Source organism: Danaus plexippus, chromosome Z, assembly GCF_018135715.1.
Source record: "Danaus plexippus chromosome Z, MEX_DaPlex, whole genome shotgun sequence".
NCBI lineage: Eukaryota > Metazoa > Arthropoda > Insecta > Lepidoptera > Nymphalidae > Danaus > Danaus plexippus.
In genome coordinates this window covers 15,346,001-15,367,531 of record NC_083559.1, presented here as the reverse complement: position 1 = coordinate 15,367,531, position 21,531 = coordinate 15,346,001, and the positions used below count along the sequence as shown (strand labels likewise).

Below are 21,531 nucleotides of genomic sequence, written 5' to 3'. Positions count from 1 at the left end.
AAAATATAATATACAGGGGGATCAAATTAATCCTTGCCCATTAAAATCGTATCAATCAGAACGATCACTTATCCTTAAATTCAATAAAGTTTTGGTCACTAAGATCTCATATATTTAAACTAAAAAATATATATATGTAAAAATAAAAATCACCAATTGATATAAATTGTTATTAATACATATTTATTTATTTTATTCAAAAACTTTTTCCGATCATCCTTTATACGTGAACATCAAAACATATTCTATAAAAGGAGATATATGCTATGGAAAAGTACATTTAATTTTGGATCAACGCAAATTAGGTCGGGCGAAAAAATATTTAAGATGAGAACGCTAATCTTGCTTGGAGGCCTACTTACTGTTGGAGTTTACGCGGGTGAGTGTTATTCTACACATATTATTACTAATATCGGATATTTATACAATAATTGAAATAGCTGAGTATTAAGTAAAAATCAATAATAAAGCCTATTTTGGAATAAGATTTCAATTCAGATTTCCATTTAATAAAAATTTCTTCTAGATGTACCATGCGCACCGAGATTCCTGAACAACTCAGTGGTGTGCGTCTGTAACGCCACTTACTGTGACACCGTGACGAGGAGGGTGCCTGAAGCTGGCACCTACATAGCTTACACTTCCTCCAAGGTACGAACTGTTCCATATTAAATCTTAGGCTCTTAGGGATATTTAAAACTTTTGAGTAGCAGGCCTCATCAAATGACTTTACCATTACATCATCTACTGTGAATTCGATTTATCTTGCGATTATTATAAATGTTAAATTTTAAGAGGCTGTACCGATGTGTACACGCTGTTCTTTTGCGCAGAAAGTACTTAAGTTATTTCATTAAATTTTACATTAATTTATCTTGGATATTAGGATAGGACATATATTTATGAATTCCGTGAAGTTCTCTGAATAAAGGCATAACAGTCGTAGGTACTGTATATGAAAACGAGTGCCACTATAGGTTTTCTTTGAGACCAATTCCGAAATTCACGCGGATGAAGTCGCGGGTATAACTAGTATACTATATATCGTAACACTTAAAAACATGAACCGTAATTAGTGTATATGATATCTGAATTCTATGATTCTCTTAAGACCTCTAACTCAATGTCATAGCCTCCTGTTAATCACTTTAATATATTATTTGAAGCGTAATCTTTGTTCTTTATAACATTATTCCATCATGGATAATTTTTTTATTTGGTAACAATTTTCTTTTGTACGATCAGTCAGGATTACGATTCAGCATCACTCAGGGAGACATTGAAGACGCAGATACATCTTATAGCAGTGGTAATTACAATTCGATTATTTTGTTATCCTTTAATCGATCGGCCATTAAGTTTTATAAATATTTTATTAGCTGATTATGGAAAGGTTTTCGACTTACAACCAAGCAAAGTTTATCAAGCTATTGAAGGATTCGGAGGAGCAGCGACTGACGCAGCGGGAATAAATTGGAAGAAAATGAAGCCGGCTATTCAGGACACTCTAGTTAAGTGAGGATACTAAACAAATTATTCCATAACCTTCATGCCATCCGCATAAGATTTCTTTACATATCAATGCTACCAGTATAATTGCATGTTTCCGGAGCCTTAATAAACATCTCCTTTGTATTTTTTTTTCATTTCAAGGTCCTACTTTAGTGAAGACGGCTTAGAATATAATGTAATCAGACTCCCGATTGGTTCTACTGATTTCTCGACACGTTTTTATGCTTATAACCAATATCCGAAAGACGACACAGCTCTCAGCAACTTTACTTTCGCTCCAGAAGATATAAAGTATAAGGTTGGTCATTACTTTTCAGGTTTACTTTCACCGTTTTCTCATACCCAATACATTATTTCTATGTATTAATTGTTAAACAATTAACTTGTTATCAGGTTCCTTTTGTGAAGTCCTGTTTGAGTGCTGCAAATAATGAAGTAAAAATAGTGTCTGCGACGTGGTCACCACCGAAATGGATGAAAGTAAAGGAGCCACAAAGCGGTATTAGTTTTATTAAAGAGGAATTTTACCAAGTTTACTCCGATTACCACTGCAAGTGAGTACTGCACACGGTGACTGGTGCATAATCTTGGTTTGATATGTTTCAATTCAAATGTTATATATTTACAGATTTGCAGAGCTGTTTGAAGAAGAGGGTATTCATATTTGGGGAATATCCACTGGAAATGAGCCTTTAGTGAATATGTTCGCTGGTGTGAGAAAAGACGAAACAGCCTGGAATGCACCCAGTTTTGTAAATCATCCACTATTATATCATACACACTTAACATTCGTTCCCGTTTCCTATAAAAAATGATTGCAGCCAATAGTTTGGAAGTGGCTAAAAGAAGCAGCTCTATTTTAAGTTTTTCTCGTTAATAGATCTAGATTTCTTTAAGCATAACAAATATCAGAAACATAATGTAGAGGGAAACATACAGCAGACATTCTAACAGGGTCGAATGAGTCCAACATAATTCGTTTTTTTGTTTGCCCTAGGCGAAATTCATAAGGGAATACTTCGGCCCGACCATAAAAAACTGTTCAGTAAAGGACATGAAAATTCTAGCTATAGAAGATCAACGTTACGCTTTGCCCCTTTTCTTTACAAAAGTAAGTATGTGCTGACTTAACAAAAATATTAGAATTTATGGCTTGTCAATTACCTACCTATACAATAGAATATTACTATCCCATAATTAAATTATAAATTTTCCTAATTAAAAAAAGACCTCTTCATTATAATTATTACGTAAAATTTAGAAATTTTATTAGTCATTCAATAGTTTATTATTCTAAAATCATCTTATTAACCCCAATTCAGACAGGACTTTATCTTTTTGTTGATCTACCTTCAATTCTGTTCTCATCTCGTGCACCCCAACATACCTACATCTTATAAGATGAATAATTGTCCTATCAAAAAATTTTCAGTTACAATCCGATACTGAAGCTATGTCTTATGTAGACGGAATATCCTTACATTTTTATGGTGACAAGAATACTCCGGCTTCGACAATTCCAAGAGTTCTCAAGGAATTTCCCGACAAATTCGTTTTATACACGGAAGCCTGTAATGGTAGGAACATGTTGTAATAAATCTTATTAGTACGATTATAGAAATATTAACTTACCATGAAAACTTTCTTTATACAGGTCCCCAAAGTCCTAAAGATGAGAAAGTCGTTTTGGGTTCCTGGGACAGAGCCAAGACTTATTTTACGAACATACTTGAGGTTTCAATGCTTATTCTTTTGTATTTATTCTCTATATTTCCATATTCCAATACTTATTTAATTGTTTTTAAATTGATTATGTTGTGTCTTAGAATCTTAATTACAATGTGGTTGGATGGCTCGACTGGAATTTGTTCTTAGACACAGAAGGTGGCCCGACTTGGACAAAAAATTTTGTTGACTCTTCGATAATTGTCGATTACGATAAACAAGAATTCTACAAACAACCTACATACTATGCAATAGGTCATTTTTCAAAATTTGTTCCCAGAGGCTCTCAAAGGATTAAGGTTAAAACCATTTTACCTGTAACCAGCTATGGTTTGGATATGTAAGTATAGTTATTTTATAATTAATCATAAAATTATTGTTCCGATTTAATTAAATTTTACATTGACATTTGATAAACGAAAATTTAATATTTTTACTTTGAACCATTCTACAAATTGACGCGAATGTCATTCTATAAATATATATATGAAAAAAAAAATTACAATTATGTCTGTATTCATTGTTGAAAAGACTAAGTGTGACTAAAATTTGTTATTTTTAGAATTGACTTTACGACAGTGGAGGCAAGCTTTTTCGACAACGTAGCCTTTATCACTCCTAAAGGCACTATCGTCGTAATCATACACAACGAGTAAGTTTTAAACATACTATGTGTTATTGAATGTTCTTTATCCTAATTATATTATATCTCTAGGGGGGCAGAACAAAACTGTGCAATACAATTAGGTGATTCGCAAGCCACTGTACTCTTAGAAGCTGAATCCATAACTACGGTCGAGATACCATACGACGGTAAATCACTCGGAACACCGTGCAGCCAATGATTACAAAAACTTGTTAAATTTAAATTAATAATAAAACATTTATGACAATCATAAACTCTGTGTAATATACGACCTTTTCCGAACAACGACAACGATGATACAAATGTACGATAAACCTATTATACACAAGTGACCTATACTATGTTCTCAATAATTTTAAACATTTTACAATCAACTTTATAGAATTTTCATCTACGACTGAAGAGAAACTTCAATTATGTGTAGTTTCTTAAAAGATTTATAAGATATATTCGTAGTAGCAATAGATGAGTACTAATTTCACCGACCAGTTTTTTTATTTATGCTATACCTCACCGGTCATTTTTACCATCTTCTGTCTTGACTCTTGACAGTTGACATCTAGATGACATTTCACATTTACAATTTACATTTCAATTCCCGCGTACCTGGCAACTTGTGGCACTACTAGCGTCTTGTCTAAGAAAACCCCAATAACTCTACGATTAGAATAGAATAGTTCCCTAGTTTACATTAAAATACAACACGTAACTGAAAATAAATAGTTTTACTTACCCAAACAGTTACGTCATACGTAACTTTCATATATATTACATTTTTATTGTGGTATAGCTTAGCTGTGGTCAGTTACTGCAGCTCAAACATGGGCTAGCTCCACCGGGGAAGTACCACTTTCTCACAGAAGATCGCCGTGGAGTGGGAGAGCTGTTGCCTTTTCCGTTTTCCCGCCCTTTCCTACGCCGGGATGTTGATGTGTGCATTGAATTCCTGTCCTGCATTAACCTAAATCTGTTTTGAGATGTTGAGCGTATTTCATTGGCATAGGGTCCCTGGAGGTCAGATGAATCGGTTCACTGCTGACTCAAACTTAGACTGTATCGATCTAGGAGGCTGTCCCACTGCCAATGACAAAAGCCCATCGGTTACTCACTGTGCCAGAGTGGGAGACAGGAGTGGAACTAAGTAACACAAAACTGGACCCTCAGTTCAGACCATGGGCAATGCTCTTTGATGGGATGGTTGATGGAACATCAGCATCCTTCCATATATACCTATATAAAAGTAGATATGACAGACGTCTCTCACATCTGATGTCATTGAATGTAATACTTGTGAAGGATAAAATTAAAGTTCTAATAAAGACAGCATATGCAAAAAATAACAGCACAATCCATAAGAGGTCTATGAATGTTTATTTTCTAGAAGAAATAAAATATTATTTCAAACTAAGATGTGCAAAATTATTAAACTAACTTGTGAAAAAAATAAAGGCAATATTTTAAAGCGCCTTAAATAATAAAATAGCAAAAGTTACAGCATCTCTTCTAATCGGATCTTTGTCCTCATGATAGTTGGAGGATTTACTCTCAGTTTGTATAACTTGCAGAGTTTTTTACACCTAAACTACAGTAAAAAAACCTTTGCACAATATTTGAATATTTTCACTTGGTGTGCCGACATTGAGAAGCTTAACTTAATACTTAGCTACTTATATATTCCTAAGTATAATGAAATAGGGAATAATATCAGTCGTTCCATATGTTTAAGAATTGTCTCCTGTTTCAGTGCTGTACTTACAAGTCTTGTTCGTCAGATATGAAAGATCAAGAAAATGCTATAACAGCTTCCGTCTGAGGGTAACATAAAAAGGCAACGTCTAAAAAGAGTTATTTTAATTATAATTCATCATCAAACATACATTCACATTGCAGATACAAAAATTAGTTATGCGGAACGGAAATAACACAACTAGGTCCAGATAGGTCTCGAGCGTTGCGGTCACATGTTTCACAGTAATTCATTTACAAATAAACCTTTACAACTTCAATTGGAGACAGAATATAATAATAAAGAAAATCATAAAATTATAAATTGTTATATAATAAAATAAATGCTTCATAATACATTTCCGTCCACTACTGGCCGGGGCCAGACAGGGATTTGTCCATGAATTTCCTTTTGGCGAAACAGAGCCACCACTTGCTGGGTTTCCCGTCTTCGGTCGCAAACACCTGTAATATACATTAAAACGCTATAGATAATAACAATATTTTAAGTTATATAGCAGAATTGAATTAAATAAAAAATCTCTAACAAATAACATTTTCATAAACAGTCGTAGAATACAAATGTTTCAGATGTTACGTCTCAAGTATTATAAAAATCTTGATATAAACAATCGATACTTAATCGGGTCACAATTAACGAGCGGTTATGTTCTACTTGTTATAAGCCTATGTATTTTTCCAATTGTACCTTTTCACACACCCGAGTTCCAGTCTCATGTCTCAGTTGTTGAAGGTACTGGCGCATCAAATCTGTACACAGTGAACAGGCAAATATTATAGGAAATGATTAATTTAATTATATAGTTTATATATAAATACATATTATAAAACAAAGTCCCTGGTCGCATCTGTCTGTCTGTCTGTTCGCGATAAACGGAGAAACTACTGCGCCGATTTTCCAACAGCTATCACCACTCGATAGCGTGATTCTCGAGGAAGGTTTTAGTATATAATTTGTTAAGTGTACAGTAACAATATTTGTTGAAGATGTCGGGAACACATGAGCCGTCTGAGAGCTTTTAACGAAAACGCTGTCTCAAGTCTTTGAGATATAACAAAATAATGTATGGTGGAATTGTGTATCTTATATAGGTCTACAGAGCAGTCCGTGGTGGCATATGTCTATATGTTAAGGATAACATACTATATGCATTTTACAACTTTTAAAAATTGCCATTCCTAAAGCATTTATTGGAAAGCTATTTATATAAATATGGTATTAAGTCTTATCAAAATAAATTACTTTGTTTTCAAGCCTACATCAGTATCTGTAAATTACTCTTTAAATCATTAAAATCGGACGTACAATTTCAAATTTACCATAGGTAATAATACTCAAAATTAAATAGGCTATTTTATATTTTTTATAAATAGCCCGGGCAAAGCTGGGGCTGGGATCTAGTATGTACATATGTTGAATAATGACTGATGTAAAAATCAATATTTGTCAAGAACTTTGATAGTACTAGACTGTCATTATACCTATTAGTAGTTGGGAATTAAGTTGCCGGTGGTGTTTTCACTGAATCTTAGTAACACACTTGACGTCACCCAAATTATAGATGGAAGGAAAAAGAAATGAAGACAAACTGTTCAAGTCCTTCGCAAAGAAAGGAGAATGCATATTGATGTCTGGATGCAAAGAAGGTCTAAAATAAAACGACGGAGACCCGCTGGGCATCTCAGATTGTCTGATGGTAAGGAGATGCAGAAATAAAATTGTTAAAGTTTAGTCAAAAAATATAAAGACGGGCCACTAACACCTGTCCTCGAGGCTAAGTGAATTGGTTTTAAATTAAATCGGGGTCACCGATAAGTTTTTGTCATGTCTCTCCACCAAGCTAGAAGCGGTGAGGTGATATATGATAAAAATGATGTATTAAGTGACTTTAGATGTATCGAACAATATACTGCACCTGATTCTTGAGGGCCAGAGGGTTTTGCGTACACAGAATTGAGAGGGAAACCACTCTCACCAGGAATGTCAAATTTAGATATAGCCAACATATACATCTCTTGCTGGCCCTGATTCTTGTTAGAGCATTTCTGTAACCTCTTCAGACATTCCGAAACATACAGAGTCAAATAAATGAGGACTCTATCTGCATCAGACTGAAAAAGTACCATTATTAAGACTTCTAGAAACTTTCCATCTCTTATAGGTGTTGTATGTACATACCTTTATTTCGTAAAATCTAAAGAAAACGTTGGCCTTAAAATAATTTAAAGCTTCATCAATTATATCAAGTTCTATCTTAGGGCTAGTGGGCGCCGGCCCTCTGAATGTAGTGCGAATAGGCAACAGAGCCAAATTGCCTACCGATTGCGTGTAATCAACTAATGTGGAATGATACGCCTGAAAAAGTTAAGTTTAAAAATACCACTATTCAATAATATATAATGAGATAGAGAAACCTTTCCTTACTGGCATTTTGAAGACTTTTGTGACGAGAGGTTATCCCACTTATGAAAGTTGTAAGTAAGTAGTTCAATTATTATATTTAAATAATATTGGAGTAAATTCTGTACGTAAATTATTTTAGTTACAAAATGAATCACTCAGATACGCCTTTGATAACAAGGTGTCACCTGTCATCGGCACAGATAGAACACAATAGACAGAGACAAAAATTAATACAGTAAATAATTATATATGTAAGAAATAAGTGTACATTTTGAACAGAATTTATTTGAGACATGGATATATTGAAAACTAATTTAATCAATCGTTGAAAAGGCAATTTCATTCAGATATTTTTTTATATTCTTCCAAATTCATTTTCTTATTGGGCATTGTGTGATCCACTCCAATTTCATTACATCATCCAATTACGATCATTTGGAACATATAAGTAATAAAAATAGTTAATTTAAAGTATTCCATATTTTCAAACTAATCAAGGCAGCGTGTTCCTATACGTGCTGTAAGGAATTACTGTCATTTGTGAATATATTTTAAATATTGTTATATAATACCCACTTAAAACTGCCGAATAATTAAAAAAAATAACAAATTGTCAATTACAGTAAAACTATCTTAAAAAAATAAATTTTGTTACATAAATTGCATACTTAATGGCATTTTATGTTGTGCTGTTAATAGGAGAAAAATTGAAAAAAAAACATCCTTTTTTTAATCTTACATCATATATTCAATACAGATAATAGCAAATATCACTCGGCAAAAGTCTTTGATAATTTATCAATCACTATTCTAGTCCTTTCCGATATATATTTATCAATTTTACCGATAACCTTCACGAAATTTAGCATCTTCTGTACGCCCTTTTTAAATCTTTCCATTTTTTCTGCACTGGATTCCTCGTCATGTTTCCACGGAATCAATAACATCGGGGTACCGACTCTTGGAGTTTTCAAATGGCCGTGGAGATGTTTCAGCTTGGGTACGTTCAGAGACGGTAAACTCAATCTGGGTGGTTTTATTCTGGGTAAATCCATTTTGGGGATGAAGCCGCTGGGTGGAGCAGAAGAAATTGGAGCAATAGTATCACTAGAACTAGATAAATCTGATTCTATGATAAACCTACCATCCTTCACAGTCTCTGGTATAGCACTTTGGATCGCACCGCATATGGTATTGAAGTCAAAACGTGAGTTAACTTTAGATAATTCTTGCGACCTCGGATTTGACATTAGTGCTGGGTCCTGTTGTGTTAAAAGATGTATACTTAATACTGATTTAAAAATCGGCTTAGTAACATATATGGATAACTAAGTTTTGCTTATTTATATAAATTACAACAAATTTCAACAAAGAACGAGGTTGCATATTCCTATGCGCATAAAACTACGCAAATATCAAATGCTAACTGCAAATAGAAGTTTTGAATACATTAATAATCATTGATGAAGTCAAATATAATAACTTTACCGGATCAAAAGATATGAAGTATAATAAATACGAAATACGAATCAATCACCTCATCAGACCCGCAGTCAATGGTCATCCTTAAGGGGGGCGGAGCGCTCGTTATCAGCTTCACCTGGAACCAATCACTTCACTTCATCATTTCCTACATAATCCAAAGAAGCAATGATTATAGTAAACATCCATTAGACGATGGGAATCTCTGGCTCCTGTCAAGCAAGGTCAGCAGGATGCCCGATACTAACCAACATTAAAGCGAGAAACGCGAACCGACACATGCTAACTGTTTTGAGTACACGACATTTTTATTATTCAAACAAAAAATTATCACGTCCCTAAAAATATATGTCAGCAGTTCATGTTAATTGCTACTTCCCCGCATACGCGCGAGTTGCAATGTGATGCAATGTCAGATCGTTTACGTGATCACATCTAATATATTATTTGCACGTATCTTTAAGTTATTACTTAGTTTGTAAAATGCATTGGGCTGTCTGTGGTCTGTACAGTTGTGGATTGATACTTTATTTAGCGACAAGGTATTATTACGAAAATGAATTTAAACACGCTGATCCCGATAGTGATATTGACGGTTGTTTTTGCAGAGGTAAGAAAATGATTGTCATTTAATTAGGGTCTAATAAATTACAAATGTATCACGTGTTCAATATGTTTATATTACTAGTGTTTTTTTTTTATTTTTTTGCTCATTGTCTTATTATTTTCAGGCCAGTATATTAAAGAAGAAATCCCTGATAAGTCCAATGTCACCAGATCGCTGTTACACATGCAAGATGGGAGATAAACCTCTCGCCTGGCCGATCATATCATACATGAGCAAGTTGAAAGACACCGTCCTACGCGGATTCAGCGCTCTATCCGATAAAATCAAAGTGAAAAAACTAATTTAAATGAACATATTTTTATTGATATAAAACCTATTTGTACATAATATTATAAAATTTATTTTATAGTTAAATTTTGATTCACAATGTTAGTTATAAGAATTAAATTGTCATATTAGACATATATTTTAAAATACATACATATAAAAATGCATTTTACAAAGTGTTGAAAACTATCCCTTAGTTATTGTATATTTTGAGACCGTTACGTAAATTAAATTCTAAAGCTGAATGTTTTCAACTTTAGAGCAATCAAACTTTCAAGCTAATAAAAAGTAATTACCGTTGTTCTAAATCTTTCTAGAACATTTAAAAACTTCTAGTCGACTGAAATGTAGTCCACATTTACATATAATTTTATATTGATAAAGAAAAATATATCACAATTAAACTTTGTAATACATGAAAATCACACTGGCTGAATGAACCGTAAATATCTGATAATAAAAAAAAATTATAAAAGAAAAAAACAAAAGAACACACACTTTATTATTTGTTAGCGTTTGATATTTGGCACGTTATTTATCTCATTAATATTATAATTGTTTCAAAAACAAAACTAACCTCAACTTTATTTAAGATTTTCATAACCACAACACTTAAAATACCCTATCTGCCCCTACAAATAATGTTTTAGATAAATAAGAAATATAGGAATTAATAGTTAGGTATTTTGTTCAAAGATTTTCAGTCATGTTAACTGAATTTTCTTTTTCCTATGACTACAGAGAAAAAATCGTAAAGGTTAAACCTGGACTATGTGGCACCAAATTAAGATAATTGCTCCTTGATCAATTTCTCAATCAATTTCTATCATTAATTAAATTATTATTTCACTTCCGTAAATCATTGATAAAATAAAGAGGCATGTGTGTCCAAAAATGTATCATAAGAATAACATTAATAAACTAAAAAGATTACAAATAAAACTATGTTTATACGATGGTGAAGTAACCCAAATTATATCACGGTTCCAAATGTGAGGGTAGCTTAGGGTAGGGTCTTGATAAAAAACTCATAATGTGTTCCTTATTAAGATAAACTTAACTAACAATATAACGATCCTTTTCTAATCACAACAAAAGTTTTTTAAACCTGTGGAATTCAGCAGCGGATAGTGCTCCATTTCTTCTAAGTTTTAAGAGTTTTTCTAAAATACCTTTCCTGTTTCTCGCATCTCTCCCTGTCCACGGAATTTGAACTGGTTTTAGTTCTGATCCCAATGCTTTTTGCAATTTACTTTTACCTATTATTGGAACACGGAGAGGTTTCAGTAATTTTGAAACTCTCGGTAAAATCGGTGGCAAAAGAGGCAGCGGTGGCACGATGGGTAATAAAGGTAACGGTAGCAGAGGTAATTTAGGTAAAATGGGTGGCAAAAACGGTATTAAAGGTAAGCGTGGTAATTTGGGCAGCTTGGGAATTTTTCTTAATTTTGGTATCTTTAACAGCTTTCGCTTTAGTGACGTCTTTTTTAGAAGGCGTTTAATTTTCCTTTGTGATGTAGGCGGTTTCGCTGACAACTTCCGAGGGAGGAGAGGTGTTGGCAAATTTGGAACTCTGGATACACCAGATTTTATATTAATTGTCACGGGTGATAAGTGTGATGTCTTCTTTATGATCAGCGGGTTCGTCTTACGGCTCAGGTCTCCAGATATCAGACCAAGGTTGAGGCAGTAGATAGCTGGTACCTGGGGAGCGAAAGTCACATAAATATATGAAACAATTTCCCTATCTTTCAATTCAATATATTTTCATTTTGTTTTGACCTCGACGAGGGTAGCGTCAAATCTTTTCTAACGTCAATAAAAGCCTAAAATCACATTTTTTTTTTGAGGACCAGTTTTCTTGTTCCCTAATTTATCTTCAGACATTTTTGAGCACTCTTGATTATTTGCCAGAACGCACTACAGTCTGACTGAAGTCAGTCTGAATTTGATAAACTCTCATTTAATTTTTAAATATTATGTTGTAAGCACAAAGCGCATTATTAGACCTCCGAATTTATACCAAGATAAATAAATGACGGACAATGGGACACAAAATTTTAAACCAATTTAATGCCTATATTTCTTAATCTGCGAGTTTAATATACAATATTATCAAGACAAAGAATAAATACTCACTGACACTACTAAACAAAAAATGCTAAAAAATAAATTCATTTTAAAAAAAAACTCCAGCAAATCCGCGTAATGGTTTTAAAATGATCTCGTCTTGATACATTTTTTGTTATCTACAAAAAATAAACATGTCTAATCTTTTCGATGCAACGGAAAGAACCTTGGTTCGAATTGATAAAAGAAAGTACGAAATCTCGATTAAAACCTCTTTCAAATTCTTCTTCTATTTATAAAGTTCCAGAAGTTTTCATTTTAAGAATATTGACATGATATTTAAAAGAAATAGCTACAATACTCGAAAGAGGAGATATATACTTTTTTTTTTTTGCGAACGACCAAAATGGGAATTCGTTCAATCAGCAAAAAGTTTTTATAACGGATCAAATTCAATATAAACGCTTAATTGTAGAATGACATTCGATAGTTTAAAGAAAGGAGGACTAATATTTATATCTATGTCAATGTAAATTTGTTTCTAACTTAATATTAATGAAGACGAAAATAAAGATCGAGATAGAAAAATAGGTTTCGAAAAAGAAATCTCTTTTTTGAAAAATCATTAAATCATCGTGGAACCAAACGAAAACAGTAGTTAACCACAAAAATAACATTCGAATAAAACAGAATTGTTTGTATTTGTTATTGCCTCGATTACATTAACTTATATAGGGTGTTATAAGAAATGACCAATATCACAGACGGAAAGCCTATTTGTAAAGAATAGTTAAAAAAGAATGAGATAAATGTGACGAAAAAGAATTACAAAATATCTAATAGAATTTTCTAACAAGCATGTGGGCTCATACCCCAGAGATTGTACTTAAAGCTTACGCGTGATAAAACCATTGTTTCTATCAGCACGTACTATCTTATCAAAAGTTTGAAATATCGGACGTTATCTCACCGCAATCACGAGTTTCAATTAAAAATGTCTACTTAAATACGTTACATTTTATTTATACTAACATAAACGCTTAAGTTTTTATTTTGTTAAGTGGAAAAAATGGGGGGGCTAATGTTTTGGGCCTCCCTCTCCACAGTGGTGGTTACAATGAATTTTGTGATGGCTTGTGATGATAAGGGATGCTTGGTGAGTCGAGGATTTATATCACCACATATATTTGGCATTTTATACCTCTTTATCCTATCTCTGTTATTTTACTTCCTAGCTGGAGGCGTTGAAAGAAATGAAGGAATGCAAAAAAGCAGTTCTGGCTTCGTGAGTAATGAACTAAATTAATATAAGTATTGAACAGAGAGTGTTTAATTTTGATAAAACATTTTAAATTTCAGATTATTGAAACCTTTACTAGCTTCCAAGTTGGGTGAGTTAATACAAAATTTTTCCTTTTTTTTTATAATCATGATATTTACTAGACATTAATGTTATAGAAAAGAAAGAAAAGTGCAGTAAGTGCGCTTTGGCTGAACCACCGCCACCTCCGGCTACCATCATGTTGATGCCGGCCTCTCCACCTCCGTGTCTGCCTCCAGCGCCGCCGATGATGTTGGCGGCGCCGCCACCTTGCCTTCCAGCACCCATGTTCTTGCCAGCACCGATGCCAGCCCCTACCTGTATGGCACCACCGCCCCCGATGATTCTATCTCCACCGCCGCCTGCTATGTGCGTTCCAGCACCTCCTCCATCTCCCTATCTTTTCCCAGCACCAGCACCTCCTTTAATGTTACCGCCTTCTCCCCTAGTCCTGCCAGCTCCGGCCCCTCCACCAATATTCATGCCAGCACCTCCACCGTTACCTCTTTCTCCTTGTTCGTGCTACCCCCCTCCGCCAGCTCCATCACCAATAGTTATTTCTTTAGTACCACCAGCACCCCCACCCTGCCATTTACCACCCCCTCCCCCCGGCCTGCCCATGACAGCCTACATGGTCCCACCACCGGTCCCCATCACCCTGGAACCCAAGCCGTTGGAGCTGCCCCCGTGTAAATGTCACTATTAAAACCTTCACATAATAAGATATCCTTAAGACTATTATTATTTATGTCAATAATTTTACAAGTTTTTTTTTGTAAGTTTTTATATCAAAATAAATATTATAAATTTTTTGCTCTCTAAACTTATTTTTGAATATTTTATTATGTTTCGTTGTGTAATTTTATACAACCCTGTGATTACTCGAGTGTACCATAATTTGCTCCAATGTGACATATTTCCCTCGTGCATTTCTAACAGCGGTGTATTATCTGGTTCTGGTATGTTAAAACATACCACATCCAATTAATGTATTATGCATTGGCTCCCAATTGATAGTTACATTGCAATTTTAGTTAGTTCTACTTGAGGGATATGTAATTTTATTTTCTATTTTCTGATAAATAAACAAAGGAAAGCATGCAGCGTCTATTAAAATAAAATTTAAGTTAAAACGCTCTCGACAGTAATATCCTAGTCTCAAATAAAATTCGTAAAAAAATCATTCACTTTGCACCGTTGCTTAACATACGAAGTTGTTACAGTGTTTTTTCATAAATTATCACACGTTTTAGTACTAACCTAGCTTATTGAATGTAAAACGAAAAAAGCTTCGTGTGGTATGCCGTGACGATGAAAACAGGGGCTAGACACACTAATATTTACGTAACAACCCTATTAGCAAAAATTATATAATTTATTGAACTTATTTTGTGCCCATATAATGTATTAAATCTGATTCCATTTACCATTTTCCTGCATTCCATCAAACATGTTGGCTCAAGCAATAGCTGCTTTATTTAAATATAAAGTTGTGGCTAGTGTCATTGTTCTTGCATGTTGGACTCCGTCGGGTGAGACGAAAGAATATAGATTTAATTAATATAAGCTAGCCAAATATATTCCAGGAAATTGTCCAAAACATGAGAAAATGGCTGACATCTATTCGATTAAAATATAGACATTTACAGATCAGGTGAATTTTAACAAAGAACTCGGAAAACACGGTCTAATAGTAACATTTTCTTGCGATCCATCCATATTAGAACATTCGTCCCATCCTCATCTCCAAGGAGTTCTGTTTATGCCATCAGAGAACCGTCGCTTGCGAAAGGTTGTAACTCTGTTTTGTTTGAATTTCAAAGTCATAGCGATTTCGCTAAAAGACAATTCTTTTTTAAAGATGAAAACTGAGTATTTTGGGTATTGGTACAAATGGATCATAGTTGGCCAAGAGTTACCAGAGTACGTCGGTTACATGAGATACGACGCGGACGTCTTTCTTATTAGGACTCCGGATAATTCAACACAGACTGGTTAGTTCTTAAATTTCCATCACTAGGTACTTGATTTTCATTTTGAATCCTGGATATTTTCGCATTTATGACGAATGATTTATTTAATTTTAACATTTTTTTATACGTTAAATGGTTTTAGAAGTTGGTATAAGGAAATTAAGGGTATGGCATCCATTATATTTGTCTGATTTGTAAAAAAATCTCTTTGTACCTATTTATACGTTATGCATTTTATTAATTGTAAGTACTTTTGGTAGCAATATTACAAATAAACTCATCCCGTACAAAGAAACCTATCACGTGTATTTTAAATTATATCGCTCCAAATCTCGAGGAATATTATAAAATATTAAATTAAATCGCTCACGGTTCCGTATATATCCGTTCCGTAAGTCGCTATATATAAAGGGTTTTTGTACTTTTATACAAGACGCCATTCAATGTCTATGGTACCTTAGTTTTGACAACATATTTTACTATTTGATTGGACAGAATCTGATGGAAATAGAATCATAAAAGACGTACCCATAGATGATATATATTTCCATCCTGGAGAGGGCGTGTCCTCACATCCCTGGGGATCCTGGACGGTCGCAGGACTACAGATCTTGTATGAAAAAGAAAGAATTCAAAGGCGACGCAACTTAAGAAGATATCCGCTAAGAATTGCAACTCCTGTAGGTTTTATTACTTTTTAGTTCAAAATATAAATATTAGGCAAAATTTTAAATGAGAATTTGCAAAAAATCCTCCAAAAACATTTATCGTCTTCATAGTAACTTAATTTTTTTTTTTTTACAATAACTCACATCGAGAGCTGTCATAGTAAAAATATGTGTATATTTTTGTAGATAGGATCCTATTCTAAAGACACCTATAATGGCACCTTCCACACCTACATCACGGATATTAAGATTCCTGAGCGAGATTCAGCAATACGGAGCAGTTATAACTCCTGCTTGCTGATCAGCGAAATACTCAACGCAACGTTCGTTTAGTTTATCATTATCTATAATAACCAGTACCAAAATAATAGTAAACTCAATATAATTAAAGCAAATAAAGATCATTACAAAGTTGATTATTTTATGCGTACATTGAAGCAAAATTTCTCTGTGTACAGTGACGTGTTAGTTCCTACAATGTTGTGGAGCACGGAAATTAATAATAGCAGTATGATGTTGGAACTAAGACTTGGGGCTTCGGAACTCGCTGGTGGAGTTCTTCGTATGACAAATGAGAGAATTCTCAAACTTGATTACGTGATGTGTATTTGGCCGTTTAGGTAACATTGATTTCAAAAATGCTATAAATAACTTCACTTACACATTTGTATACTTCACATTCAAAATATGCCTTTTATTTTATTCATTATAAATATTTTGAAATGGAAAAAGTTTTATAATTCAAATGTGTGTATGTTTCTTTTTCTAGCGTCGGTTTTACTTACCTCGCTGAAAGAGAAAGCAACAACAACATGTTCTTAGAGCCTTTCACACCCAAAGTCTGGCTGTGCTGCCTTGGACTGTTCGTCATTTTAGCGTTAGCACAACGCGCCACTGCAAGGACGAAACATGAAAAAGATGGCGCGTATATCGCTGTGTTAGCTACAACATTGCAACAAGGTGTGAGAGCTGTGCTGTATTAAACTGTCTAGACCCTGTCCGTTCTTCATTACATTCGATATTTTGTCCTAATTTTTCGATGTGTAATTTTTTTATCATAATGTTCTTCCGAGAAAACAATTTCGTTTCCCCAGAGCTTATTCTGGTAAACAGATCAAAAACATACGTTTGTTTCAGACGCGAGTGCCGTACCGGCAGGTATATCAGGACGCTGGACGTTTCTAGTCCTCTCGGTATTTTCTATCCTGATTCACGGATATTACACCTCCGCGATAGTATCCGGCCTGATGAACGCTGGTAGAGGCGGCCCGAACTCTCTGCGGGCACTAGGGGATTCCAAATACGCAATCGCTTCTGAGGAATACGACTATATGAAATACACCATGTTTGATGTTAATATATATGTTTGTGCCCTTGTATGAAAATATTATTGCGAAAATATTATGGTGAATCTATTAAAACAGGTGGAGACAAATTGGGATGATTTGGAATATTTAAAGAAGAAAAAACTAACCAGTACATTCTACCAGGATATCAAAGTCGGAGTTCAGCTCATGAGGGCTGGTAGTACAGCATTCCATTCAGAATACAACCAGCTTTATCCTCATTTAAAGTCCTTTACTGACGATGAATTGTGCAAGTTGCAAAGTGTTGATACCATTCCAGAGGTAAAAATTAAATATTCACATAATATTACTGTATTGCAACAAATATTTTTTTTTAATTTTTTGATAACTTCCAAAGTTGTTCCAATTATGAAGGAAACTGAGTGGTTGTCTTTAATATCACTAATTTCAAGATAAATTCATGGGTGACAACGATGAAACGAGGACAATGGACACCAGCCTTTAGGATAGCTGGTGCCTGGCTCCACGAGGTCGGCTTAGCAAAACGGCTGGTCAACCACCTCCGTATAAAACCTCCTCCGTGTCGAGCCGCCCTACTGGCTGAGAGGGTCAATTTCGATGACGTCACGCCAATTATCTTAATTTATGTAGCAGCTATAGTAACATCCGTCATTTTTATGTTAATCGAAATTACAGTCGCTAATTGGCGAATCGGCCATAACTGATTTGAATTTAATGATTGTCCAATGTTTTAAAATAAGTTATAGGTATATCTGTCGTAGTATTTTTATTCAACTAGTTTATACACATCGCGATATATTATTTTAGAATTATTGTTACCAGATTATCTGCAAACTGTGAGCATTTGTAAAGAATATGGCTGGAAATTTAAATTGCTAGATTATTAGGAATAGTTTTATTTTATTTAATGCCTTATCAGGAATTCCTACACAGAACAGGCTTACTTAGACATAGGACCCGTTGAGATGGACGTCTCTTATCAGTTACGACGTGCTTTCAGACAGATTACAATAAGATTATAGATCTCATTACCATTTAAATATCAGTTCGAAAAAATACTAAGTAATATTGCGCAAGACTCGATAAGGTACACAATGTCATTCTTGCTACACATTTTTTTCATGACGATCGGCCTTTGTTACGCAACAAATTGCTATGAATTGCAACAATCACATGTGAGTAACGAAAATATGTAAAAATATTTAATAATTCAAGTAAATAATTAATCAAAATATGTTATAAATCATTTCAGATCTCGTCTCTCAATGACCGAATGGCTCACATGCTAAACTCGTTTTACACACGTAAGTTACACATGACGCGCAGTTATTTTTGTTATAATAACATTGAGTTCTATATAAATAATAAAAATTGCTGATTTGGCAATATTTACTTTATCATAATTCAAGCATTTTGTTCAATATTTCTTAGTACTACTGTGTAGTGGTAGAAAATTTCGATTTGTATTTAATGTTTTAGTTAAATTTAATGGACTTCTGTTTTTCAGCGTTACCGAATTCACCACCGATGCCGGTCCCGATACCGGTTGCAACGGATTATCCGAACCCGTTCGATGTGAACCCATATCAGTATACTTCACCCAGTATTCAGTACGGCTCACCGGCTTTCTACAGTCCGCAAATGTTTCCGAAACCAGCTATGAAGCCGTACTATAACTCGCAGCCAAAGGAATATCCGGTTATCAATTGGGGAAATTTTTACGAGAATTATCCCGTTTATCCCGATTTCGAACGTCCACAATTTAGTCCACCGATGACGTATCCGACCGCTCCCCCGCCGTACGCTCCGACTCCATACTCACCTCCTTGCACTCCCAATCCCCCCATCCCCTCTTATCCATCATGGGAATATCCTGCTACCCCCGAATATTCATACAGCTATCCCACGTATCCTCCTCCTCCCTCTCAATTCACCCAGTACACGTTACCCTCGCCTCCACCAGCGTCATACCCCTCGCCTTTGTACCACAGATACGCGGAGATCGGCCCACCAGTCCCTTATATATACTAAACCTAATCTAAATTCTATATATCAATGCCTTAGTTTAAGTAATTTATCCCAGAGCGAATCATAAACCTTTAAAAATAAAAATTTAGCTACCAAATTCTTTTTATTTAAAAAAAAATCCAGTTTGCAAATAAATATAATTGTAATTCACTATTAACTTCAAATTTAATAAAACAGAAGCTTTTTTCGTTTATTTCTCAACAGCTTATATTGTAAATTGAAATCTTGTATGTTTTTGACCGAGCAACGTATAAACTAAGAACGAAAGTTCTCGTTAAAATTTTTAAATATTTACAATATAAATTGCGAAATACCAATGTCTGCAAGATACGTTTTATCGGTATGTGTAATAACCGTGCTTATTACAATTTATTTCTTAATTCAACGTTAGATTTTATATAAAAATATGTAACAGTGAAAAATCTTATCATTATCCGTCCGTCATGGCTGTACTCTATTTGATTCTGGCGTTGTTCATACAGGTAACAAGCATTAAATTAACATATTTTCTATTCTTTTAAATGGAATAATTTAAAACGGTAAAATTAATTTTATTTAATATTCTTGCAGAATACATTAACGCATACACAAAATGACGTGGAGGAGAATCAAATAGAATCCCGGGAAATACTTAAAACAAAACCGGACAACGACGCGCCTATACAGAACGACTTCAAAGCTCCTAACGATTGGATGGATATATTCCTTGGAAACCATTTCAGCCCAACTTCATCAGCATCCCTTATGGCCCAAGCGACGTTCAATGACAAATCTCCTGAAGAACAATTAGAAGCTATCAAGGAAATGGCAAACCAGATAACTATGGTCCTGCAGAGTGAAATGGCTAATCTCCTATCATACGCTATCAACTACAACGATAAGGAGGCGGATAACCAATTGAGGAAGAAGAGATCAGTTGAGACACCAATGGATAGTACACACCTGGTGATGAGACTCCTCAAACATATTAAATCAAATAACGAATATCAGAACGTAGCCATCGAAAAAATGATGACCGCCCAGGAAATAGCTGACAAATACGGAATAAACTTCAGCCCGGACACTGAAGTATTATCAGATCTCGCCGTAGCGGCCAACGAACAGGCTAGAGAGATGACGGACATACTACAAAACGCATTGGATTTGAAGAATGTGACCAAAACTAATTCAACACCAAAAATATCATGTTCAACAAATGACACGCAAATTGAAACTAATAGTGGGCGAGTTCCACCAAATATAAGCGAATCCTCTGAACCAGAAGTCTGTTACTACAAACCGGATTACGCTAAAGAGTCTCCTAATTATAACTACTATTATACTCCGATAGAAACCCAAATACCAGCCCCGAAACATTCACACGCCTCACCAGTAAGCCAACGACCCACTTTCTATAATTACATCCCGTACCCCACCGACGAATACCTGCCCTACTGTTCATTGGAACCGATGACAGTTGTACTGCTAGACGAACCAACACAGCCTGAACCCGAGATGATAGGAGAAGAATACGAGGAGACGGTCTCATCCAAAGTGGTCATCGATGAGGACCAGCCAGGCATATCCACAGTGAACCACGTCATGACGTACACGCTGTCCGAAAAAGCACATTTCAAAACACCCAAAATCGATGAACTGCCGCAGCAGATGCAGTATTACTTCCTATTAATGTAATTTGCCCGTTACATGGTCGTATATTCATAACTTTAAGTTGTTTGTCTACATTAACGTTT

The 21,531-nt window shown here is 34.6% G+C and overlaps 8 protein-coding genes and 1 long non-coding RNA gene across 10 annotated transcripts; 6 read left to right on the top strand and 3 right to left on the bottom strand.

Annotated features, from left to right (window-relative positions):
* The first annotated feature begins 275 nt into the window (after positions 1 to 275).
* On the top strand, positions 276 to 4,368 carry LOC116778097 (lysosomal acid glucosylceramidase-like). Its single transcript, XM_032671970.2, has 13 exons — positions 276 to 379; positions 527 to 651; positions 1,246 to 1,309; positions 1,380 to 1,515; positions 1,654 to 1,810; positions 1,906 to 2,066; positions 2,141 to 2,264; positions 2,510 to 2,623; positions 2,945 to 3,089; positions 3,167 to 3,246; positions 3,339 to 3,577; positions 3,800 to 3,889; positions 3,953 to 4,368. Exons 1-13 carry the CDS (start codon positions 328 to 330, stop codon positions 4,080 to 4,082), a joined length of 1,617 nt encoding a protein of 538 aa, XP_032527861.2. The 5' UTR covers positions 276 to 327; the 3' UTR covers positions 4,083 to 4,368.
* A 1,349-nt stretch (positions 4,369 to 5,717) lies between these two features.
* On the bottom strand, positions 5,718 to 8,222 carry LOC116777911 (actin-related protein 2/3 complex subunit 3). The gene is made up of 5 exons (XM_032671703.2): positions 8,055 to 8,222; positions 7,809 to 7,985; positions 7,546 to 7,741; positions 6,318 to 6,379; positions 5,718 to 6,073 (listed from the first exon to the last, which is right to left on the bottom strand). The coding sequence occupies exons 1-5, from the start codon at positions 8,058 to 8,060 to the stop codon at positions 5,978 to 5,980; spliced, it is 537 nt and encodes a 178-aa protein (XP_032527594.1). The 5' UTR covers positions 8,061 to 8,222; the 3' UTR covers positions 5,718 to 5,977.
* Positions 8,223 to 8,757: 535 nt separating this feature from the next.
* LOC133320012 (uncharacterized) lies at positions 8,758 to 9,915 on the bottom strand. Of its 2 annotated transcripts, XM_061526551.1 has the most exons (4): positions 9,764 to 9,915; positions 9,571 to 9,633; positions 9,178 to 9,295; positions 8,758 to 9,104 (listed from the first exon to the last, which is right to left on the bottom strand). In XM_061526551.1, the coding sequence occupies exons 1-4, from the start codon at positions 9,794 to 9,796 to the stop codon at positions 9,070 to 9,072; spliced, it is 249 nt and encodes an 82-aa protein (XP_061382535.1). In that variant the 5' UTR covers positions 9,797 to 9,915; the 3' UTR covers positions 8,758 to 9,069. The 2 variants fall into 2 exon arrangements, with proteins under 2 accessions (XP_061382535.1, XP_061382534.1); XM_061526550.1 differs by having other exon boundaries at positions 8,758 to 9,295.
* Positions 9,916 to 9,922: 7 nt separating this feature from the next.
* On the top strand, positions 9,923 to 11,248 carry LOC133320013 (uncharacterized). The gene is made up of 2 exons (XR_009753485.1): positions 9,923 to 10,125; positions 10,247 to 11,248. It is a non-coding gene; the product is annotated as an uncharacterized LOC133320013 (long non-coding RNA).
* Positions 11,249 to 11,496: 248 nt separating this feature from the next.
* LOC133320010 (uncharacterized) lies at positions 11,497 to 12,297 on the bottom strand. Its single transcript, XM_061526542.1, has 2 exons — positions 12,247 to 12,297; positions 11,497 to 12,114 (listed from the first exon to the last, which is right to left on the bottom strand). Exons 1-2 carry the CDS (start codon positions 12,295 to 12,297, stop codon positions 11,497 to 11,499), a joined length of 669 nt encoding a protein of 222 aa, XP_061382526.1.
* Positions 12,298 to 13,162: 865 nt separating this feature from the next.
* Positions 13,163 to 14,507, top strand: LOC116777674 (uncharacterized). Its single transcript, XM_061526541.1, has 2 exons — positions 13,163 to 13,871; positions 13,939 to 14,507. Exon 2 carries the CDS (start codon positions 14,001 to 14,003, stop codon positions 14,505 to 14,507), a length of 507 nt encoding a protein of 168 aa, XP_061382525.1. The 5' UTR covers positions 13,163 to 13,871; positions 13,939 to 14,000.
* A 738-nt stretch (positions 14,508 to 15,245) lies between these two features.
* On the top strand, positions 15,246 to 19,875 carry LOC116777676 (ionotropic receptor 75a-like). The gene is made up of 12 exons (XM_061526239.1): positions 15,246 to 15,333; positions 15,451 to 15,593; positions 15,663 to 15,795; positions 16,270 to 16,454; positions 16,629 to 16,765; positions 16,901 to 17,062; positions 17,212 to 17,402; positions 17,580 to 17,794; positions 17,867 to 18,070; positions 18,202 to 18,945; positions 19,023 to 19,074; positions 19,278 to 19,875. Exons 1-10 carry the CDS (start codon positions 15,252 to 15,254, stop codon positions 18,472 to 18,474), a joined length of 1,725 nt encoding a protein of 574 aa, XP_061382223.1. The 5' UTR covers positions 15,246 to 15,251; the 3' UTR covers positions 18,475 to 18,945; positions 19,023 to 19,074; positions 19,278 to 19,875.
* LOC116777951 (nematocyst expressed protein 4-like) lies at positions 19,044 to 19,801 on the top strand. Its single transcript, XM_061526540.1, has 2 exons — positions 19,044 to 19,074; positions 19,278 to 19,801. Exons 1-2 carry the CDS (start codon positions 19,044 to 19,046, stop codon positions 19,799 to 19,801), a joined length of 555 nt encoding a protein of 184 aa, XP_061382524.1.
* Positions 19,876 to 20,241: 366 nt separating the features above from the next.
* On the top strand, positions 20,242 to 21,472 carry LOC116777677 (uncharacterized). The gene is made up of 2 exons (XM_032671352.2): positions 20,242 to 20,280; positions 20,369 to 21,472. Exons 1-2 carry the CDS (start codon positions 20,242 to 20,244, stop codon positions 21,470 to 21,472), a joined length of 1,143 nt encoding a protein of 380 aa, XP_032527243.1.
* The last annotated feature ends 59 nt before the right edge of the window (positions 21,473 to 21,531 follow it).